This window comes from Erinaceus europaeus, chromosome 12 (genome assembly GCF_950295315.1).
Source record: "Erinaceus europaeus chromosome 12, mEriEur2.1, whole genome shotgun sequence".
Lineage (NCBI taxonomy): Eukaryota > Metazoa > Chordata > Mammalia > Eulipotyphla > Erinaceidae > Erinaceus > Erinaceus europaeus.
Window position 1 is genome coordinate 67,058,923 of NC_080173.1, and position 18,808 is coordinate 67,077,730.

Below are 18,808 nucleotides of genomic sequence, written 5' to 3' on the forward strand. Positions count from 1 at the left end.
ACAGTGTTTCTCTTCCTTAGTGTGAGTCAGTTCTCTCTCTCCCCCTTCTAAGAATAAAAAGAACTGGACCCAGGTTGTCACTCAGCAATATGGCATATGAGCCAACTCACTGCCCAAAAAAGTGTCCAATTCAGTCCTCACCTACCCATACACTTAGCCACAAGATCCACTTTTGTTCTAGATGGTGAGTGTCCTCAGTACCCATAATTGACTAATATTTTGAACTCCTAAAATTTGAAATTTGAATAAGACACATCAAAAGGCAATGTCAAATTGACAACATGGCACTCATAAAAAGACAATTTGATAGGAAGATCCATAATGCCAGATATTCCATCATTTTTGCCCTACTTCCACAATTTACCTAGTATAAGACTTCAGATAATGACCTTGGAGGTCACACAGCAGAGAAAACTTGGGTAGGTGAGGTCCCAAATTCAATACCTAGACTGGTATATGTCAGGGGCAATGCTATGGTTCCCCACATCCCCCTTTAATAAAAGAATTAAAAAATACTTCATATTATTGTTTGGTTTTTTAATATCATATCTCTACAGAACAAAAAACTGAGTAATTAATACATTAGGAGGTGTGTGTGTGTGTGTGTGTGTGTGTGTTCTTTTCCCTTTCCAAAAGACCAAAAACTTTTTGTCTTCTTTTAATAACCTGTTGTTGAATTGATAAGGCTAAAAAAATCTGAACTATTCCCGGAACATGATGACAGAGGACCTAGTGGGGGGTTGTATTGCTATATGAAAAACTGAGAAAGGTTATGCATGTACAAACTATTGCATTTACTGTCAGTTGTTACTGGGAAATTGTGCAGATGCAGTCACATCTGCCATGTTGTCCTCTCAGGCTATTGCTAGTTCCCACAAGAGTTGGGACATTCTCGAGAGTTGGGACATTCTCAGAGCGCCTGTTCCGCCATGTTGTGCCCTCAGGCATTGTCAATTCCCTGTGATAGTTGGAGTGCTATGGTCACTCCTCCCCCTCCCCATTCTCATGAGAGTTATTATCCTACCATGGAGTGCTGTGGTTACTCCTCCCCCTTCTCATTCTCGTGAGACCTAGCAATAGCCTGAGGGGACAACATGGCAGATGTGACTGCATCTGCACAATTTCCCAGCAAATCGTAAAACATTAATCCCCCAATAAGGAAATAAAAAAAAACCTGAACTATACCAATGAATTTAACTAAGTTAACTGTCATTGAAAGCTCTTGAAGACTAGACTCAGTTAAAAAGATAACAAAGGTCGAGCCACTGGGTCCCCACCTGCAGGGGAGTCTTTTCACAGGCTGTGAAGCAGGTCTGCAATTGTCTATCTTTCTCTCCCCCTGTCTTCCCCTCCTCTCTCCATTTCTCTCTGTCCTATCTAACAGTGACGACATCAATAACAACAACAATAAAAACAAGGGCAACAAAAGGGAAAATAAACAAATAAAAAATTTTAAAAAGATAACAAACGGGGGCGGGCAGTAGGGCAGTGGGTTAAGTGCACATGGCCCAAAGCGCAAGGACCCGCCTAAGGATCCTGGTTCGAGCACCCGGCTCCCCACCTGCAGGGGAGTGGGGAGTCGATTCACAGGTGGTGAAGCAGGTCTGCAGGTGTCTATCTTTCTCTCCCCCTCTCTGTCTTCCCCTCCTCTCTCCATTTCTCTCTGTTCTATCCAACAATGATGACATCAACAACAACAACACTAATAAATACAAAAAAAACAAGGGTGACAAAAGGGAAAATAAATAATAAAAAAAATTTTTTTGAAAAAAAGATAAGGAAGCCCTTTTTGAAACAACCAGTACAAGTGTGGTCCCTAAAAGTTAAAGATGCTGCTTGACTCTTCTTAGCCATATAACATTAAAAGTTTTCTCAGTCAAAAACATCGGATGACTATTTGGCAAAATAAAACAGAATTATTTCAGAATATAAAATGTCTCCTGTGAAAATAAAATTTTCTAAACACAGATTGCTTCATGTTGTAATAATGAGTCTATTTATCTCCTTTCTCCTCCACCCCCTCTCTCTCACTCTCTCTTTTCCTCTTTCCTAGAGAATATAAAACTTCCCAGCTGCTGTTCTAGGACTGTCACCCTCCTTTTTGACCTTTTTTGAGGCGTATTCCAGTATAATCTGTAATCTACTCAAATAGGAAAAGGAAACAGCGCCTGGTGAGAAGCTGTGCCTTCTGACCCACATAGCAAACTGGGTGGAAGCAATGCTTGTTCACAGGAACCAAGGCGAGCAGAACACACAATTCAAAGAAAATGAATAATATATGCATATTTTTAAAAGACTGTTAACACAACAATCACGCTTAAGTGACAAAGTTCAAGACAAATAGAGTTCAAGGACAGTTCTGGTGATGCACTCACTTGCTTTAACTTGTGGGGAAGTGATAGATACTGAAGTGAAAATAATGCAAATACATCAAGCACAACACTGTTGCTTTTCATCTAAAAGACACACAGAATTACAGGTTTTTTGAGACTACATGGAAAAGTAGGAGTGTAAAAGAAATCTTCCACAAAATTGGCTTGAAAACAAGAATCCAATCTAGACTGCCACGATCAGCAGGAACCCTCCTCCAAGAAAAGACTGAAGTTTTTCATGAGATTGCCATCACTTCTCCCTATCTCATACAAGTAGCATGCATGGAACTTTGCAGTGTGACTTATTCAATGTTAATAGAATTAAAACTTGGGGACTATAGGTGACTCACTTAGTAGAGCACATGTGCTACTATGCACAAGAACCCAGGTTCCAAGTCCCTATCCCCACTTGTGGTGGGTCAGGGTGATTGGGGAAGTTTCCCAAGAGTGCCGCAGGAGTCTCTTCTCTCTGGTTCTCTTGCATTCATTCACTCTCTCTTCTCCCTACATATTTCTGGCTCTCATACTTTATCAAGAAAGAGAGTGTGGGAATGAGAGAAAGAGAGAGAGAGAAGGAGGAAGAGTGGAAGGAAGAATAGAAAAATGAAGGGAGGAATGGGTTGGGGGAGAAATAGCCACTAGGAATGGTGGGGTGATACACTCATCCATCTATAACTAGTGACCAAAAGCAAAACAAAAGGGGGGTAGTAATTAAACTTCACAATCTGGAGAAATAAAGTTACACAAATTATGAAATAACTACTTATAGATACATATCAATATAGATTTATAAATAAACAATTTCATAGGTGGATTTTCTAATTTGAATATATTTTTAAAATATTTATTTATTCCCTTTGTTGCCCTTGTTGTTTTATTGTTGGTAGTTATTATTGTTGTTGGATAGGACAGAGACAAATGGAGAGAGAAGGGGAAGACAGAGAGGGGGAGAGAAAGATAGACACCTGCAGACCTGTTTCACCGCCTGTGAAGTGACTCCCCTGCAGGTGAGGAGCCAGAGGCTTGAACCAGGATCCTTAGGCCAGTCCTTGAGCTTTGCGCCACCTGCACTTAACCCGCACACTACCGCTCAACTCCCTGAATATATTTTTAACAGTTAATTATTGTCCTAGTATACTCTCAACTATTCCAGTACATCAAAAACAAACTTGATAAATTAAAACTCTGATATTTTATAATTAATAAAATTAACTTGCTATAACTGTATATATAAAAAGTGAACAATCTATGAAAATGACACAAAAAAAGAGGTTTAGAGGGTTGGCAAAGTAGATCACTTATGCTGCTTTGCCATGTGGGCAAGCCAGGTTTGAGATCAACCCCACCTCACTGAAGGAAGCTTTGGTCAATCCGCCTCTGTACTCCCCCCCCCCCCTTCTGCCTGCCTGCCTGCCTTTATTTAAAAAGGAAGGTATGAGGGGCAGAGGGGGCTTAGCACAAGAAGTATTGGGATACAAATCTAGCCTAGAAAGGGAGATGAAAAGATCAGAAATCAAAAGCTATCTTTATAAGATTCAAGAGTAAAGACAATGAAAATATAAGAGATTTCTTTTTAAAATCGAGAAATAGGGTTTAGAGATAAAATCAGAATGAGGACAGGAAATAATATATTACTGGAAAATATTTTAACTACATTTCCTCTCTACTATATTTGTGATGTGCTTTACTCTTAATCACACAGCCACCCAATTTTTTAAGTGAATAAACAAAAGCAACCCCATATATGTGGGAAATTTATTACCTTAAATTATCATTTACAGGGCATTTTAAGATTTAGTAAATTTATCAATTGATAAACTATCAATACTTAATAAATTTTAACTATTTTAAAAACTAGCATTAACTTCAATGATGAAAAGTCAAACAAAGCAATAAACACACTACATTTGACCAAACAATAGACAAAACAAACATTGAATATAAATAAGAAAAAGAATAGAAAAGGACCTTGTAACTTTTCTTTTAAGACTTTAAAATTCAACTTACTCCTAAGCCTAGCATACCTAAACATTCTCAAATGTCCCACTACTCTGAATCAAACTGAGAGTTTTGGAAATAACTGCTCAGAAGTGAGGAAATTTAATCCCAGGGAAAATTAACCAGAATAGAAAAAAAATGATAATAGTCTAATTTGGGGTTTAAATGAACTCACCAAAGCATAAACAAGTACTAAAATTATTCAGTCATATATCCCCTGAACACCTAGCCATGAATCTTATATCATGTCAATGGAGCAAACAGAATATTCACTGTTCAAGGGAAATAATACAGAAAAATGCCTGTATTATACACTTAACAAAACTTCTTTAATGTAAGACGTGGAAGAATTGGGAGTAGCTCTGAAATAAAAATAAATGGAAACAAGATAAAAAATGGGAAAACTACAAATTTAAGTTGTGTATTTTTAGAGTTTGAAGGTTCAAGATAAACCAACTTGCAGATCTTGCCCTTTTTGAAAAACATTTAAATTCTGTAATAAGAAAATTACATATTCAAATCAAATATCCTCTTTTGAGTAATTATAGTAGTAAAATGCAAGCAACTTTCCTAACAATGAAAATTATATAAAACAAAACAGCAATAGCAAAGACTCCTCCCCACAACCTTCTTTCTACTCTCCCAGCCCCCACCCCACCATGGAAGCCTTCCTTCTTTTTACCCACGACTGTTAAGGATATTTTCTGGCTCTATTTCAGCATCATGACTCAGGTCATGAGAAGTGTCAAAGATGCATTTCCTTCAGATGGGAAAGAGAAACATATTTAACAACCATACAAAGATGGGAGTACAATGCAAAAAGGCCAAATCAGCATTTTTGACAGCAGAGAAGATAAAACCTTTTATATCCACATATATTTTATTTCCAGCTTAAAAACATTTAAATGTCTTTCAATCAAAATATACTCACATGTTCTGCTTAAGAAGAAAACAGGAAACTCATACACAATTTAGCTACCATAAGAGAATTGCTCTCAAAAAGTAAAAGCAAAGGAATCTAGCTACAACACGTGAATATCAGTAAACAATTCAAGTTCTTGTTTTCTTCAGTTATTCTTCCCAAAAGCAAAGGCCATGACCATGTGCATGTAAAAACTCTTCTGAAAGCCCCTGAGATTGGAAAGTACAAAGTGCAGTGATAACACGAATCCACTGCTCCTGTTAGGCATTTTTCTTCTATTCATTTTTGTTGCTAGAGACAGAGAGAAATTGAGAGGGGAGGGAGAGAAAAAGGAGAGAGAACAAGAGACACCTAAAGAACTGCTTCATTGCTTTAACTTCCCCCCTAGGACTTGAAACTGGGTCCTTGCATAAAGTAACATGTGCACTTAACCATGTGTGCCACCATTCAGTCCCCTGCCTCTCCAATTTTTACCAAACGGAATTTTAAAAAGTTTCAATTTAGCTAAAACAGAACTTTCATATAATTTTAATTAATTTCCTCACCAGAAAAACAAAGCAATGCTAACATGAAAATAAGATTCTCTTATTCTAATCAGCAGGCTAATTTAGTCACCACCATCCAAACCTTACCCCAACCAGGATTCCTTTACGGGGAAGTTGACCAGTGTAAGTGTCCAAATAGTACTGATTAAGGTCCCATGATAAATTGTCAGTACTACTTAATGGACCACTAAGTGGGAACAATAATTATAATTTCTCATGTTCAAAAAGCTTCTAATCTGTTCTGTAGTAGTAGTCTACTGCTTCTTTAAACTAAAATGAGTTAAAGAAATAAACTTGCCCCCAAGTAAAAGACTCTGGGGTGGCTGGGTGGGGAGAATACAGGTCCATGAAGGACGATAAATGACATAGTGGGGGTTGTATTGTTAAATGGGAAACTGGGGAATGTTATGCATGTGCAAACTATTGTATTTACTGTTGAATGTAAAACATTAATTCCCCAATAAAGAAATAAATTTTAAAAAAATAAAATAAAATAATGAATAAGAACTCCAACACAAAATAATGATGAACAGTCAAAGATACCTAAACTTACAGGTCAGTATTCTGTTTCAGTCAGTCTAAGGTTGAGCTTGGGCATCAGCATTCTTTTACTTAATCTAGGCAAATCAGACTTTACAGAGCTGAGAATCATACTCTAACATGAAAGGTTATGATCACACACAAAAATTGAGAAATGACCGTAGAGGAAACACGTAATCCAAGGAGCAAAAAAAAAAAAGTTCAAAGTGGCTAGGGTAAAAGATCAACTGCCTGTCTGAAGCTCTCTGTTCAGTTCCTGGCGTCACATGTACTGGAGTGCTGCTCTGGGGTGTTCTCTAGCTCTCTCAATGCTAGCGCATATGAAATGAATCCTTTTAAAAGCTCTAACAACTTCACTAAGACATAAGTAAGCACATTTCTAAAATTAGAAGATAATGTGATTATAAAGGAAGCATTCAGATAAAATGATATTAAAAACATGTTGCAGAAATAAAATTGCACCAAGAAACTTAGAAAAGAAAACCGGTGATAGTCTCAAAAAGACAGATGGGAGGATAGAAAGCAGAGTGGTCCAGGAGGTGGCTAAGCACTGGACTCTCAAGCATGAGGTCCTAAGTTCCATCCCCAGAAGCACATGTACCAGAGTGGTTCTTTCTCTCTCCCTCCTCTTTGTCATTAATAAATAAAATCTTAAAAAAAAAAAAAAAAGGATAGAAAGTATCAAGGGTGGTGAAGCAGGTCTGCAGGTGTCTGTCTTTCTTTCCCCCTCTCTGTCTTCCCCTCCTTTCTCCATTTCTCTCTGTCCTATCCAACAATGACATCAGTAACAGCAATAATAATAACCACAACAATGATAAAACAACAAGGGCAACAAAAAGGGAAAAAATGGCCTCCAGGAGCAGTGGATTTGTGGTGCAGGCACTAAGCCCCAGCAATAACCCTGGAAGCAAAAAATAAAAAACAAAAATAAAGGATAAAAAGTTGAAAGTAAAGTTAGCAATTCAGTGTAGCAGACCCATTACTCAGTTGATATGATTTCCAGAAGAGGGCGAAAAATAAAACAGCTGGGAAACAAATATGAAAAAGAAGTCTTTGGGGGAAGGACATCTGAAAGTACGGAAGGGTGAGGCAGGAGAACGATGGTTTTCACTGCAACACTGTGGGAGCATTTGACATTTATAGTAAAAATATGTGTTAGAAATAAGTTCTATTAAAAAGCAAGCAAAAGTTCTAGCATCAGGGACATAGTGGAGCAGCAGCACACAGGAACTGCATGTGAAAGACCCCTAGCAATATCAACATTCAGAGCTGAGATGTGCTCAGGTAATAAAATAAAAACATGGTAGAGGGGGAGGTGGGAGGAGGAGCATAATGATTATAAGAAAAAATTTTATGCCCGAGGCTCTGATGTTCTAGGTTCTTCCCTCAGCACTGCCATAAACCATAGCTGAGCAGTACTGATAAAAAAAAAAAAAAGCAAAATCAATAAAATTCTTCTGAGAAGTGTTAATAGAAAAGAGTAGAGATTAACTAATTCCTAATAATGGCTCTCAATAGTGGGACTTAATCATTGATCTCCCTTCAAGTACAGAAATAACAAGTCCTTGAAAATAAAAATATAAAGAATCTCAGAACCAAACGTTCAGAACATATTGATTCCACTTACTTAAATGATATAACTTTTAAAAAGTGCATCTATTCAACCTGAATTCATTCATGGGAGAAATAGGTGTTTAGATATAGCCCTATAAAGTAGATTATCAATAGTAGTAATGTATTTTAAAAGTCTGATTCCCTAATAATAGTTCGAATAAATCATGTAAAGTGAAATAAAAATTCTGTTGGATTATTATCAGATATCAGCATCCCTAGTACACACATGCCATAGCTGCCATGAGTCCAACCATAAGAAAGTTTGGAAAATATTGCCCTCTAGAGGACTGTCTCATTAACTATTTAAATAAATAAACCTGGAAACCAAGAGTTCCTGATTTCACAACATAGCAAATAGAGAGACAATACAAAATATTTCATGAGCAGTAAAAAGCAAAACAAGAAAGTCTAGAGCCCCAGAGACATCTCAGCATTAGACAGGATCTTCATGGCTATGGGGACAGCCGTAAGCTAGAGCTGAGCAATGATCTCTCTGTTCTCTCTCAATCTCTTTCTCAAAAAAACAAAGACATCTAAAAAAAGAAATTATATTTAACTCCAATTGATTACTATCTTATCTGACTTTTTAAAGTAAATCACCCCTAAAGTGTAGTATACCCCAAGGAGAAAAACAAATAGAATATTAAAGTAGAAGAAAGTCAATTTTATAGCACTAAACTCTGAAGTATAATTTAGAGACAATATTGAGTTTTGAAGCTTCTCAGGGGTCATTTTGTTTTTCTCAGAAACTGCTATCTGAACATTCCTCTCAATTTTGTTGTAAATTTAAAATAGTTGTAAAAATAAAATTGATGTAAAAGTTACACTCTATTCAATAAAGTTTTTTCCTAGTGCATCTGAAATGAATGCACTTTGTTTGCAGAAATGAATTATGAAATCACTTCTTTCAAACCACCTTACCAATAGGGGCTGGACAATGGTGCACTTTACTATGTGCAAGGACCCAGGATCAAATCCCCACCCCCAACTGCCAGGGGAAATTTTACAAGTAATGGAACAGTGATGCGGGTATCTCTCTTATTCCTACTTTCTCCCTCTCAACTTCCCTATCTATCAAAAAAAAAAAGAAAGAGATACATTTAAAAAAATTTTTTTTAAATCATCACCAAAAATAGAAGAGTGGTTTTGCAGGCACCAAGTCCCAGCAACAGCCCTGGTAACAGAAACAAAAAACATCAATCCACTTTCCCTGAAACCTCATTTGTTTTTTTCTGATAAACTAAAAGAGACATGGAATTATTTAAAATAAATACAATTTTGGTGTATAGTAAATTTCAAAACCAACATAATACTAAAGTAACATTTTTTAGGAAGATGAACTTACAAAAAATTTAATTCACAAGGAAGACTTTATTGGATTTATAAAGAATAAATTAGAAACAAACTTCATTTGAACTAGAATAACATACATGCTACTAGTAAAAGGCCAGGTACTAAACTAAGATAGCCTAAAACAAAATTTTTTAGTCATTTAACATGTATATACTATATGTAAACTCTGTGTCATATGAGGCATAAAATTTAAAGCAGAGCTACAGTGCACATGATTGATTTTTCTTGGCAAAAATTAAAACATACGAATGAAAACTTCAATCCACAAGTAAACAGTAAAGTGGAAAGAGAAGTCAAGAAACATCATATTATTATTGATTGTCTTAAGTAGATGAAACTATGTAAGACTGAAATGCGTGGCTGCTTTTAAAAAACTAAGTAATTACAATAAACCATCAAATGAAAGCTATAAACAATCTCTGAGTGGTAAAATGAATGTATCATATAGATGCTAAAAAGAAAAGTGATGCTAACAGTTACTTAAAAGCACTTTGCTAAAATATGGAGGCCTGTAGTCTAAGAAACAGAGGTTATTCTAATGGTCTCTAAACTCTCACCAAACTATTTTTATTTGAAAGAAGTCAAATCTGAAGTTCAGATGCCAGAAGTTGTGATTCAATGATTACTCTTCCCTGACAACATATGAGTTAATGGGAAAGGAGATACTTCCAGGAACTCTGGAGAGCTGTAGAAGTAAATCCAAAATCCTGTTACCTCAATAGTAAAAGCAAGGGGAAAAAAAAAAACAAAACGCCTTGAAAACCCTATCAACTGATAAATGACACATTCTTGAACCAAACTTGAAACTCGTATTTGTTCAGGCTCAAAACAGGCACACTTATCAAGCTATATTTCCTGATGAATGAGATTAAAATGAACAGAAATATGAAAAAGATCAAGCAATATTGCCTTCACTTTCAGTTTTGTATTGGGACTCCGCCTATTTTAGCAACAAAATCACAAGTAAAACTACCAATGCTGAATCCAGTAATACTACAAAAACCTATACATATAAGTACATAATTACATTTTATCCATCCATTATTTAGTAAGTTAATTTACTCATGTTCTAGGTAAGAAATACTATTCAAAAATATGAAAATTCAACACGTAAAAATTAATCAGTTTCATATACCATCTCAATAACAAATAATATCAATAATGACATCAGCTAATCTTTTACAATTTGATATATGCCAATTACTATTCAAAGTGCTTTCTTTGATCATCATCAGAATAACTCTCTAAGGTAGGTGACAGACAAATAGGAATCTAACGTTTCCGAAGCCTTAGGAAATTAACAAGGATAGATTCTAACCCCAGACAGTCGGAGTCTTTCAACAGGCACATTTAGCAAGTTAAGCTTACCATTAGACACCGTAAAAAATAAAAAGAAACAGTAAACAATAAGTACAGACAAAAAACAAGCAAGTAACTAAAGTTAGACATTCCAGTTTAAGAGGGAGTAAGTGCATCATGAACTGAACTTATCTGGACTTCAGTGATGCTTTCGATATGAATCTAAATAAACTCATATATTGGAACAAGATACTAACGTAGGAAAGCAACAGTTAAGTAGTACAACTTGCTTTGGGCACAAATTACAGTAGAAAAATCTTTTTCACCTAACAAAAATTTACTAACAGGTAAAAGAAACATCTGTTCTCCTAAAGGACTAATTCCTCTCACCTTGCTTCTATAGAACGCCGAAATCTACACTCGTCCTCAATTCCTATTTCCATGGGAAAACAGAAGTGATCTTCTCTTTCCTCTTTGATTGTCTTTTTTTTTTTTTCCTTCTGCTTCCCTTTATAGCAATGTTCCATAAAAGATGTGTTAATACTAATCTTGAATTTCTCTCTTCTTATTCTGAGTAAAATCACAACTACCAGATCTTATTACTACATATAAAAAAAAAACACCTCTATTTTTCCTTTTTTTTTTTCGTATTTTATTTGACAGGAGAAAGAAGGAGGGGGAGAGAGACAGAGACACCACTCATGAAGCTTCCCCCCTGCAAGTGGAGAGCAGGGGCTTGAGCATGGTAATGTGTGCACTTAGCCAGGTACCTCACCGCCTGACCCCACACAAACGGTCTTATCAAAGTCATAGGTCCTCTACATGATTAAATTTGATGGCACTCTTTTTCAGTCCTATCTTATTTTTTTAACTTATGTATTTACTTATTTTCACAAGAACACTGTTTAGCTAGGGATAGTAATGTTGCAGGGTACTGAACCTGAGACATCAGAGCATTAGAAATAAGGAAGGGTCTTTTTGCATAAATATTATGCTATCTTTTCCACTCTCCTTATCTTCATTTATCTAGCAATAAATTTTAAAATATTGAGCACTCCATTTTCTCAAAGAAATATCCTTCAACTTTCAACTTTATGTCTTCCAAACATTTACCCTCAGGGTTTTCACTAAAATTCAGGCTTACAAAACCAACTACAAGGAAATTTAATTAAAAAGTATGTCTAAAACTCCCAATCATGTTGTTGTGCTCAAAATTATCTTAACCCTCTGGATTTCTTATTTCACGTGATGGCAACTTCATCCTTCTAGCAGTCTGAGTTAAAATCTTACCGATTTCTCTGTCTGCTGTCTCCTACCATAATTAGCATACAGTGCACTAGGAATTCTAGTGGCCTTACCATAAAAATATATCAATAATACAGTTAAAAATCACAATCTCCACTATAAACAACTCAGTCAATCCTTGTATTTTCTCACTTCAATTTCTGTCATACTCTCCAAACCGTTCTAAGATTCTACCCTTATCACATACAGACTGTACAGTCTCTATAGAGATCACCATTATGATCCTGTCAAAAGACAGTCTTATCATGACATTCTTATTCTCAACATTCTCCACAGCTTCTCCATCTCACTCATAGTAAAAGTCAAACACTGATATGATCTGGCCACATTTCCTCTCTGGCTTCACCTTCTACAATGGACCTGACACATTGTACTTCAGTCAGACTGGTCTCATTACCTTTCCTTAAACACTTCAGCACATGCCCAGCTCAGGAATTTAATACTGGCTGTTCCTTTGCCTGGAATTTGTTCTTCAGCTAGCTACCTGACTTTTTTTTTTTTTAACATACTTTATCAACTTTTTGTTCACATTTCCACATATCATCATCTCAACAATACCTGCAGGAGACATTCCATATTCAAACTACAATCCTGTCCTGCCATAACCTACTACCCTTTCACTCTTTTTTTTTTTCTCCGTAACACATTAAACTACCTACCTATCCACTCAACTCACCCGATTTATTTATTGTACTCTACTAGATACTTAGTAGAACTCAGTTACAGAGGAACTGGGGTTTTTGTTGTTTGTTTGTTTCATTTGATAGAACAGAAAGAAACTGAGATGGGATGGTCAGGTAGAGAGAGTGAGAGACACAGAGAGACACCGACAGCACTTGCTTCACCACTTGTGAAGTTTTTCCCCTGCAGGTGGGGGCCAAGGGCTTATACCCAGGTCCTTTTGCATAGTGACATGTGTACTCAACCTGGTAAACCACCACTTCTTTTCTCTTTGCTTATTGATATTTTCCAAAAAATTCAGGAATGGTTGTTAGATATAGTAACTGGTTAGTAAAATCAACTAGTAACAGTTGTTACTATGCGTTGACTAAGTGAATATAGGTTACAGTGTTAAAAGGAAAAATTATATTACTATGAATGAGAAGCTCTTTGCTCTGACAAGTACTGATTTAAATATAAATTGTTTCTATAAGAAGAAAACTGTTTGAAAAATTTGGGTAAGAGGTTTACCACACCCTTTTTATGACATACTATGCGAGGTACAAGATAGAAACATATGCTTAAAAGTATAAGCATATAAAAATGTTCTTCGTGCAGATCAGTCTAATAGGAGACACAGAAGTGTCAACGAGCAATTAAAATATTATAACAGAAGCATGAACAGAGTGCCAATAATAAGGCTGACACAGATGATGCAACACCAAGAGCTATTTAACATAGCTTAGAGGGAGAAAGTGATATTTTTAGTTAGATCATAAGGAAGTATGGTTTTAATAGCCAAACAGATAAAAGCCACTTCAATTAGAGGAAAATATACAAGTACTGAAAGTGTCAAGAATTAATACATGTGGCACATTAAAGAAAAAAACATAGAAATTTAAGTATAGTGGAACACAGCTGGAAATAATAGGGGGGTTCCTAGAATATTCTAAAGTTATTATGAGATTATGTATTTTTTTGTGGTCCAGGAGGTGGCACAGTGGATAAAGCATTGGACTCTCAAGTATGAGGTCCTGAGTTCAATCCCCAGCAGCACATGTACCAGAGTGATGTCTGGTTCTTTCTCTCTCTCCTCCTATCTTTCTCATTAATAAATAAGAAAATCTTTATAAAAAATCTTTAAAGATGTTAAGATTATATATATTATTATCAGACAGTGCTCAGCTCTAGTTTATTGTGGTACAGGGGATTGAACCTAGGAATTTGGAGCCTCAGATATGAAGTTTCTTTGTATAACTATCATTCTATCTCCCCAGCCCAAAATGATATAATTTAATCAGATCTTAAATGGAATATCACATTTGCAATTTATAGAAAATATCTGCATTAGTAAAGGGGAAAAAAAGAATCTTTTAGTACTAAATAATGATAAGGGGTTCTTAATCATTTTTGTGACATATACCCTTTGGACAGTCAAGGAAAGTCTTAGACTGTCTCAGAATAATACTTAACTACTTATAAAGCCACTGAAGTAAAGATAAAACATTTACAAAGGAAGCAAGCTTTGCTGAAGTATATTTATCTTTTTTTAAAATATTTATTTTATTTATTTATTCCCTTTGTTGCCCTTGTTGTTTTATTGTTGTAGTTATTATTGTTGTTGTTATTGATGTCGTCATGGAGAGAGGAAGGGAAGACAGAGAGGGGGAGAGAAAGACAGACACCTGCAGACCTGCTTCACTGCTTGTGAAGCGACTCCCCTGCAGGTGGGGAGCCGGGGCTCAAACAGGGATCCTTATGCCCGTCCTTGTGCTTTACACTACCTGCGCTTAACCTGCTGCGCTACAGTCTTTTAGTTAAAAGACTCCCTTCTTTTTTTTTTTTTTTTAACTATAACCAGGAAACTGCTCAAGCAAGTAGACTGAGAGTGGTGTTCTAGTTCTTTCACTCACTTGAAACTTTCTATCTCATGAAATTAGTAAAATAAATCTTACAAAAATAGTTTTAAATTCTAAGTTGGCTAATCATAATACATGTAATACGTGCTAAACCTTAAATACTAGTACATCAGAGGATCACATGTGCAGGTCATATTGTAATTTTAAAGCAATGATGAAGATGATGCATCAAAATTTATTTCATTAATTCAAGCTACTTCAGGATAATATATATGAATAACAATGGGAATGTGTATGAGAATATTTGCATTTTTATTGGTGACAATATTACAGTATTGTTACTGCTTTAGTGACGTATTGTCCTTGCACTTCACACTATGTATTGTCTATATTCATAATGAAATGAAATGCTTACATCATTTGGCTAGGTTATAGGAGAGTAAACATAATGTTTACATTGCTTTTTTTTTTTTTTTTTTTTTGCCAGAGCACTGCTCAGCTCTGGCTTATGGTGGTGTAGGGGATTGAACGTGGGACTTTAGAGCTTCAAGCATGAGACTCTCTTTGTATAACCATAATGTTATATTCCCTCACCCTACAAGATGCAATTTTATTCCTAACCATATTTATGAATCTCAAGAGCCTCTCATAGATTAAGGTTCAGACAAGATAAAAAATGAGAGATATTTAAAGATATATTAAAAATATACTTAAAATAAATAAACACCCTATGTTAAGTTAAAAAAAAAAAGTGAATAGATAAAATAATCCTAACCTAAACTGGACTGATTCCAGAGAGTAAAAAGGAAATATCCCTAGATCAACTGTTATTTAACAGTTTCCTTTACTTTGCTAAAAAGAGCACAGACAAACAATGGTAACACAGCCAAAGGATGATTCATTTTCAGACGAAGCCCTCCCTGTTCAAAGGTTTACATTGTTTTTGACCAGCAGCACAGTGTTTACCCACACAAATTGTAAATACATCATTTTTAGAACTTACCAACAACAATAGCCATTTTGCTCTGACATGTAAGAAATATAAAGAACATGAAGAAAAAACACTATTCTAATGTCTACATTAAAATTAAAAATAGAGTTATGGAGTGAAATTCCAACACACAGAACTTTATGGCATACTGTCATAGAAAATGCCTTCTTGGGTAGTGCAGCGGGTTAAGCGCTGGTGAAAGCAGTGAAGTAGGTCTGCAGGTGTCTATCTTTCTCTCCCCTCCTCTTTCCATTTCTCTCTGTCCTATCCAAGAATTATGTCATCAACTACAACAACAGCAATAATAACTACAACAATAAAACAACAAGGGAAACAAAAAAATAAATAAATACATAAAAAAAGAAAATGCCTCTTTTTGCAAAAATATGAAAAGCAGTGAAACCATAAGTCTAAAAGAAAGTGGGGGCAGAGGTAGATAGCAAAGAGACTCTCATCGCTGAGGCTCCAAAGTCCCAGGTTCAATCCCCTGTACCACCATCAGCCAGAGCTGAGCAGTGCTCTGGTAAAAAAAGAAGGAGGAGGAGGAGGAGGAAGAGGAGGAGGAGGAGGTGGAGGAGGAAGAGGAGGAGGAGGTGGAGGAGGAGGAGGAGGAGGTGAAGGAGAAGGAGGAGGAAGAGGTGAAAGAGGAGGAGGAGAAGGAGAAGGAGGAGAAGGAGAAAAGAAAAATAAAGTGGTAGATTTTGGCTCATAAATCAAGTATTGATCTTCAAATGTCTGTCCTTTTTACAAACAACAAATACATAATTGAGTAATAAATTGTATCATTCAGCAAAAATAACTTGAAAGTTAATTGGTAGGTCATTTAAAATCTGCTCTTCCCCTCAGACTAGAAGATATATGAGGGTAAAGATGACTTTTTTGTGTGCACATTAGGCCCAAAAACCTGGACTTCAGTATATAAAACAAGAAAGAAGACTAGGACAAAGGAAGCTCTCTGAAAATGCTCTAATGTAAAGATTACAGGCACTTCCCAATTTTCTGCTAATATATACACGGCTCTCTAATTGACTTAGTTGTCCTATTATATCAAATCTTTCCATAAAATGTATGGTAGAATTTTAGCTACAAAAAACATTTAATAAAGAGTAGGGTTGAAAAGATAGCATAAAGGTTAGACAAAACTGACTTTCCTTCCTAAGGCACCAAAGGTGCCAGGTTTAACCCCTAGCACCAATAAGCCAGAGCTGAGCAGAGCTGTGTTTAAAAAAAAAAAGCCTTTGTGAATATATATATTTAACTTTTTGATTGGATCATACATTAGTCTAACCATAAGTAAGACTAATGTAAGACTAATGTATGAGTTAATAAAAAAGTAAAACACTATTTTAATGAAATAAGTAAATGCAGGGGACATAAAGCCTACACAGAACATGAATTAATCACACAAACAAGTTAAAGATGATGGATATAATAAAGTATACATGCTTTAATTTTACTCATAAAATAATGAGTAGGCCTGTTTAAGGATGCCTGAGGAGTGAACTTACTTTAGAAAAATGAGAAAGTGATTACCGTAAAAGTAAAAAATCATGGTTTAATTTTATGGAGGACCACAAAGAGGAAGTTCTTGTGATATTTCATTTATCGATTAGGGTGACGTCTATACAACTATTTGCTATAAGTATGGATAGTGAAAATTTTTTTTTGTATGTTTCCAGAAACATACTAGTAGAAAGTTCACAAAGATGTACTTTTTAATTGTCCTTGCAGCAGTGCTACAGGTCTCTCTCTTTCTCCCTCACTATGAAAAAGAAAACAAAATAGGAAAGACAAATTGCCAACAGAAAAAGTAGAACCCTGAAGGTACTAATGACAAAAATAAAAAATAAAAAAAGAAGATACGAGTTGGGCGGTAGCGTAGTGAGTTAATCGCACGTGGTGGAAAGGGCAAGGACCAGTGTAAGGATCCTAGTTTGAGCCCCTGGCTCCCCACCTGGAGGGGAGTCGCTCCACAGGCAGTGAAGCAGGTCTGCAGGTGTCTATCTTTCTCTCCCCCGCTCTGTCTTCCTCTTCTCTCTCCATTTCTCTCTGTCCTGTCCCACAACAACGACATCAATAACAACAATAATAACTACAACAATAAACCAACAAGGACAGCAAAAGGGAACAAACAAATAAATATTAATAAATAAATAAAATATTTTAAAATAAAAAAGAAGATAAATATCACTATTCCCTATCAGAAAGCCTTAACTTTATTAAATGATTTCATACATTAAGAATATCCCCCAAAATGAGCCTAAAATCTTCCCTTTATTTAGACAGATGAAAAAATAGTCTCTATTACCCTAGATCTTGAAAATGAAGGATAAAACTTAAGGATCAGAGAGAAAATATTTACCATGCAGAGGTGATCCAGAAGGACTGCTTGATAGACCTGGAACAGGGCTACAACGTCCTCCTTGCTTAGATGTCAGTTCTTGTTCAATTTCTTCCAGACCAGCACTTTTCTGGAAACGGCTCATACGATTCACAACTCGTGGTGACATGTGTGTTCGAACACAAGGCTGGCCACCATAAGGGTTGATGGGAAAAACATGAGAAGTGCCCCGGAGTGTACTGACTACAACCCAGCGACAGTCATGGCTGAAGCAGATATCCTGTACCTAGAAATGAGATTAGGAAAAAAAAAAGTGGCTGAAAGTGTTCTTTACCTTTTTTTTTTTAATTTTAAAATCATTTTGTTGAGGACAAAGAGGACAGTTATAAGCATACGGTTACAATTTCTTATCTCCCTACAATATTTGGCTGCACACCACTCTCACCACCAGCTTAAGTCTTTCTCCACCATGGTGCACTGGGTCCCCAATGCCCTCTCTACTTTTTCCCTTCAACCTTGCCAGCACTTGTTACTTCTGTCTTTTTTTTTTTTTTAACTTTTTTATTATCTTTATTTATTTATTGGATAGAGACAGTCAGAAATTGAACAGAAGGAGAGACAGAGAGGGAAAGAGACTGAAAGACAGCTGCAACCCTGCTTTACCACTTGCAAAGCTTTCCCCCTGCAGGTGGGGACCAGGGGCTCGAACCTGGGTCCTTGAGCATTGCAACATGTGCACTCAACCAGGTGCGCCACCACCCGGCCCCAATATTTCTGTCTTTTTTATGTAGGCAATTCATCTCCTTGACATCTATCCAAAGAACACAAAAATACATACTAGGAAGTCTATTCACACCTGTGTTCATGGCAGTACTATATTTAATTTTTATATTTCATTATATATATTATATAGATATAGATACTATTTCTTAGAAGTGCTATTTTTAATACCTAAAGCTTAGAAACAACCTAAGTGTCCAGATAAGTGGTTTGGAAAGCTGTGGAATAT

The 18,808-nt window shown here is 36.0% G+C and overlaps 1 protein-coding gene across 12 annotated transcripts in view; it reads right to left on the minus strand.

The window, feature by feature from the left end:
- The window catches only part of BCAS3 (BCAS3 microtubule associated cell migration factor), a 654,611-nt gene that overhangs the window by 425,946 nt on the left and 209,857 nt on the right, over positions 1–18,808 (minus strand). For all 12 annotated transcript variants that reach the window (XM_060203882.1, XM_060203884.1, XM_060203878.1 and 9 more), the window contains exon 15: positions 17,821–18,085. In XM_060203882.1, coding sequence (XP_060059865.1) covers positions 17,821–18,085 — 265 coding nt within the window. The remainder of the gene's footprint in view (positions 1–17,820; positions 18,086–18,808) is intronic.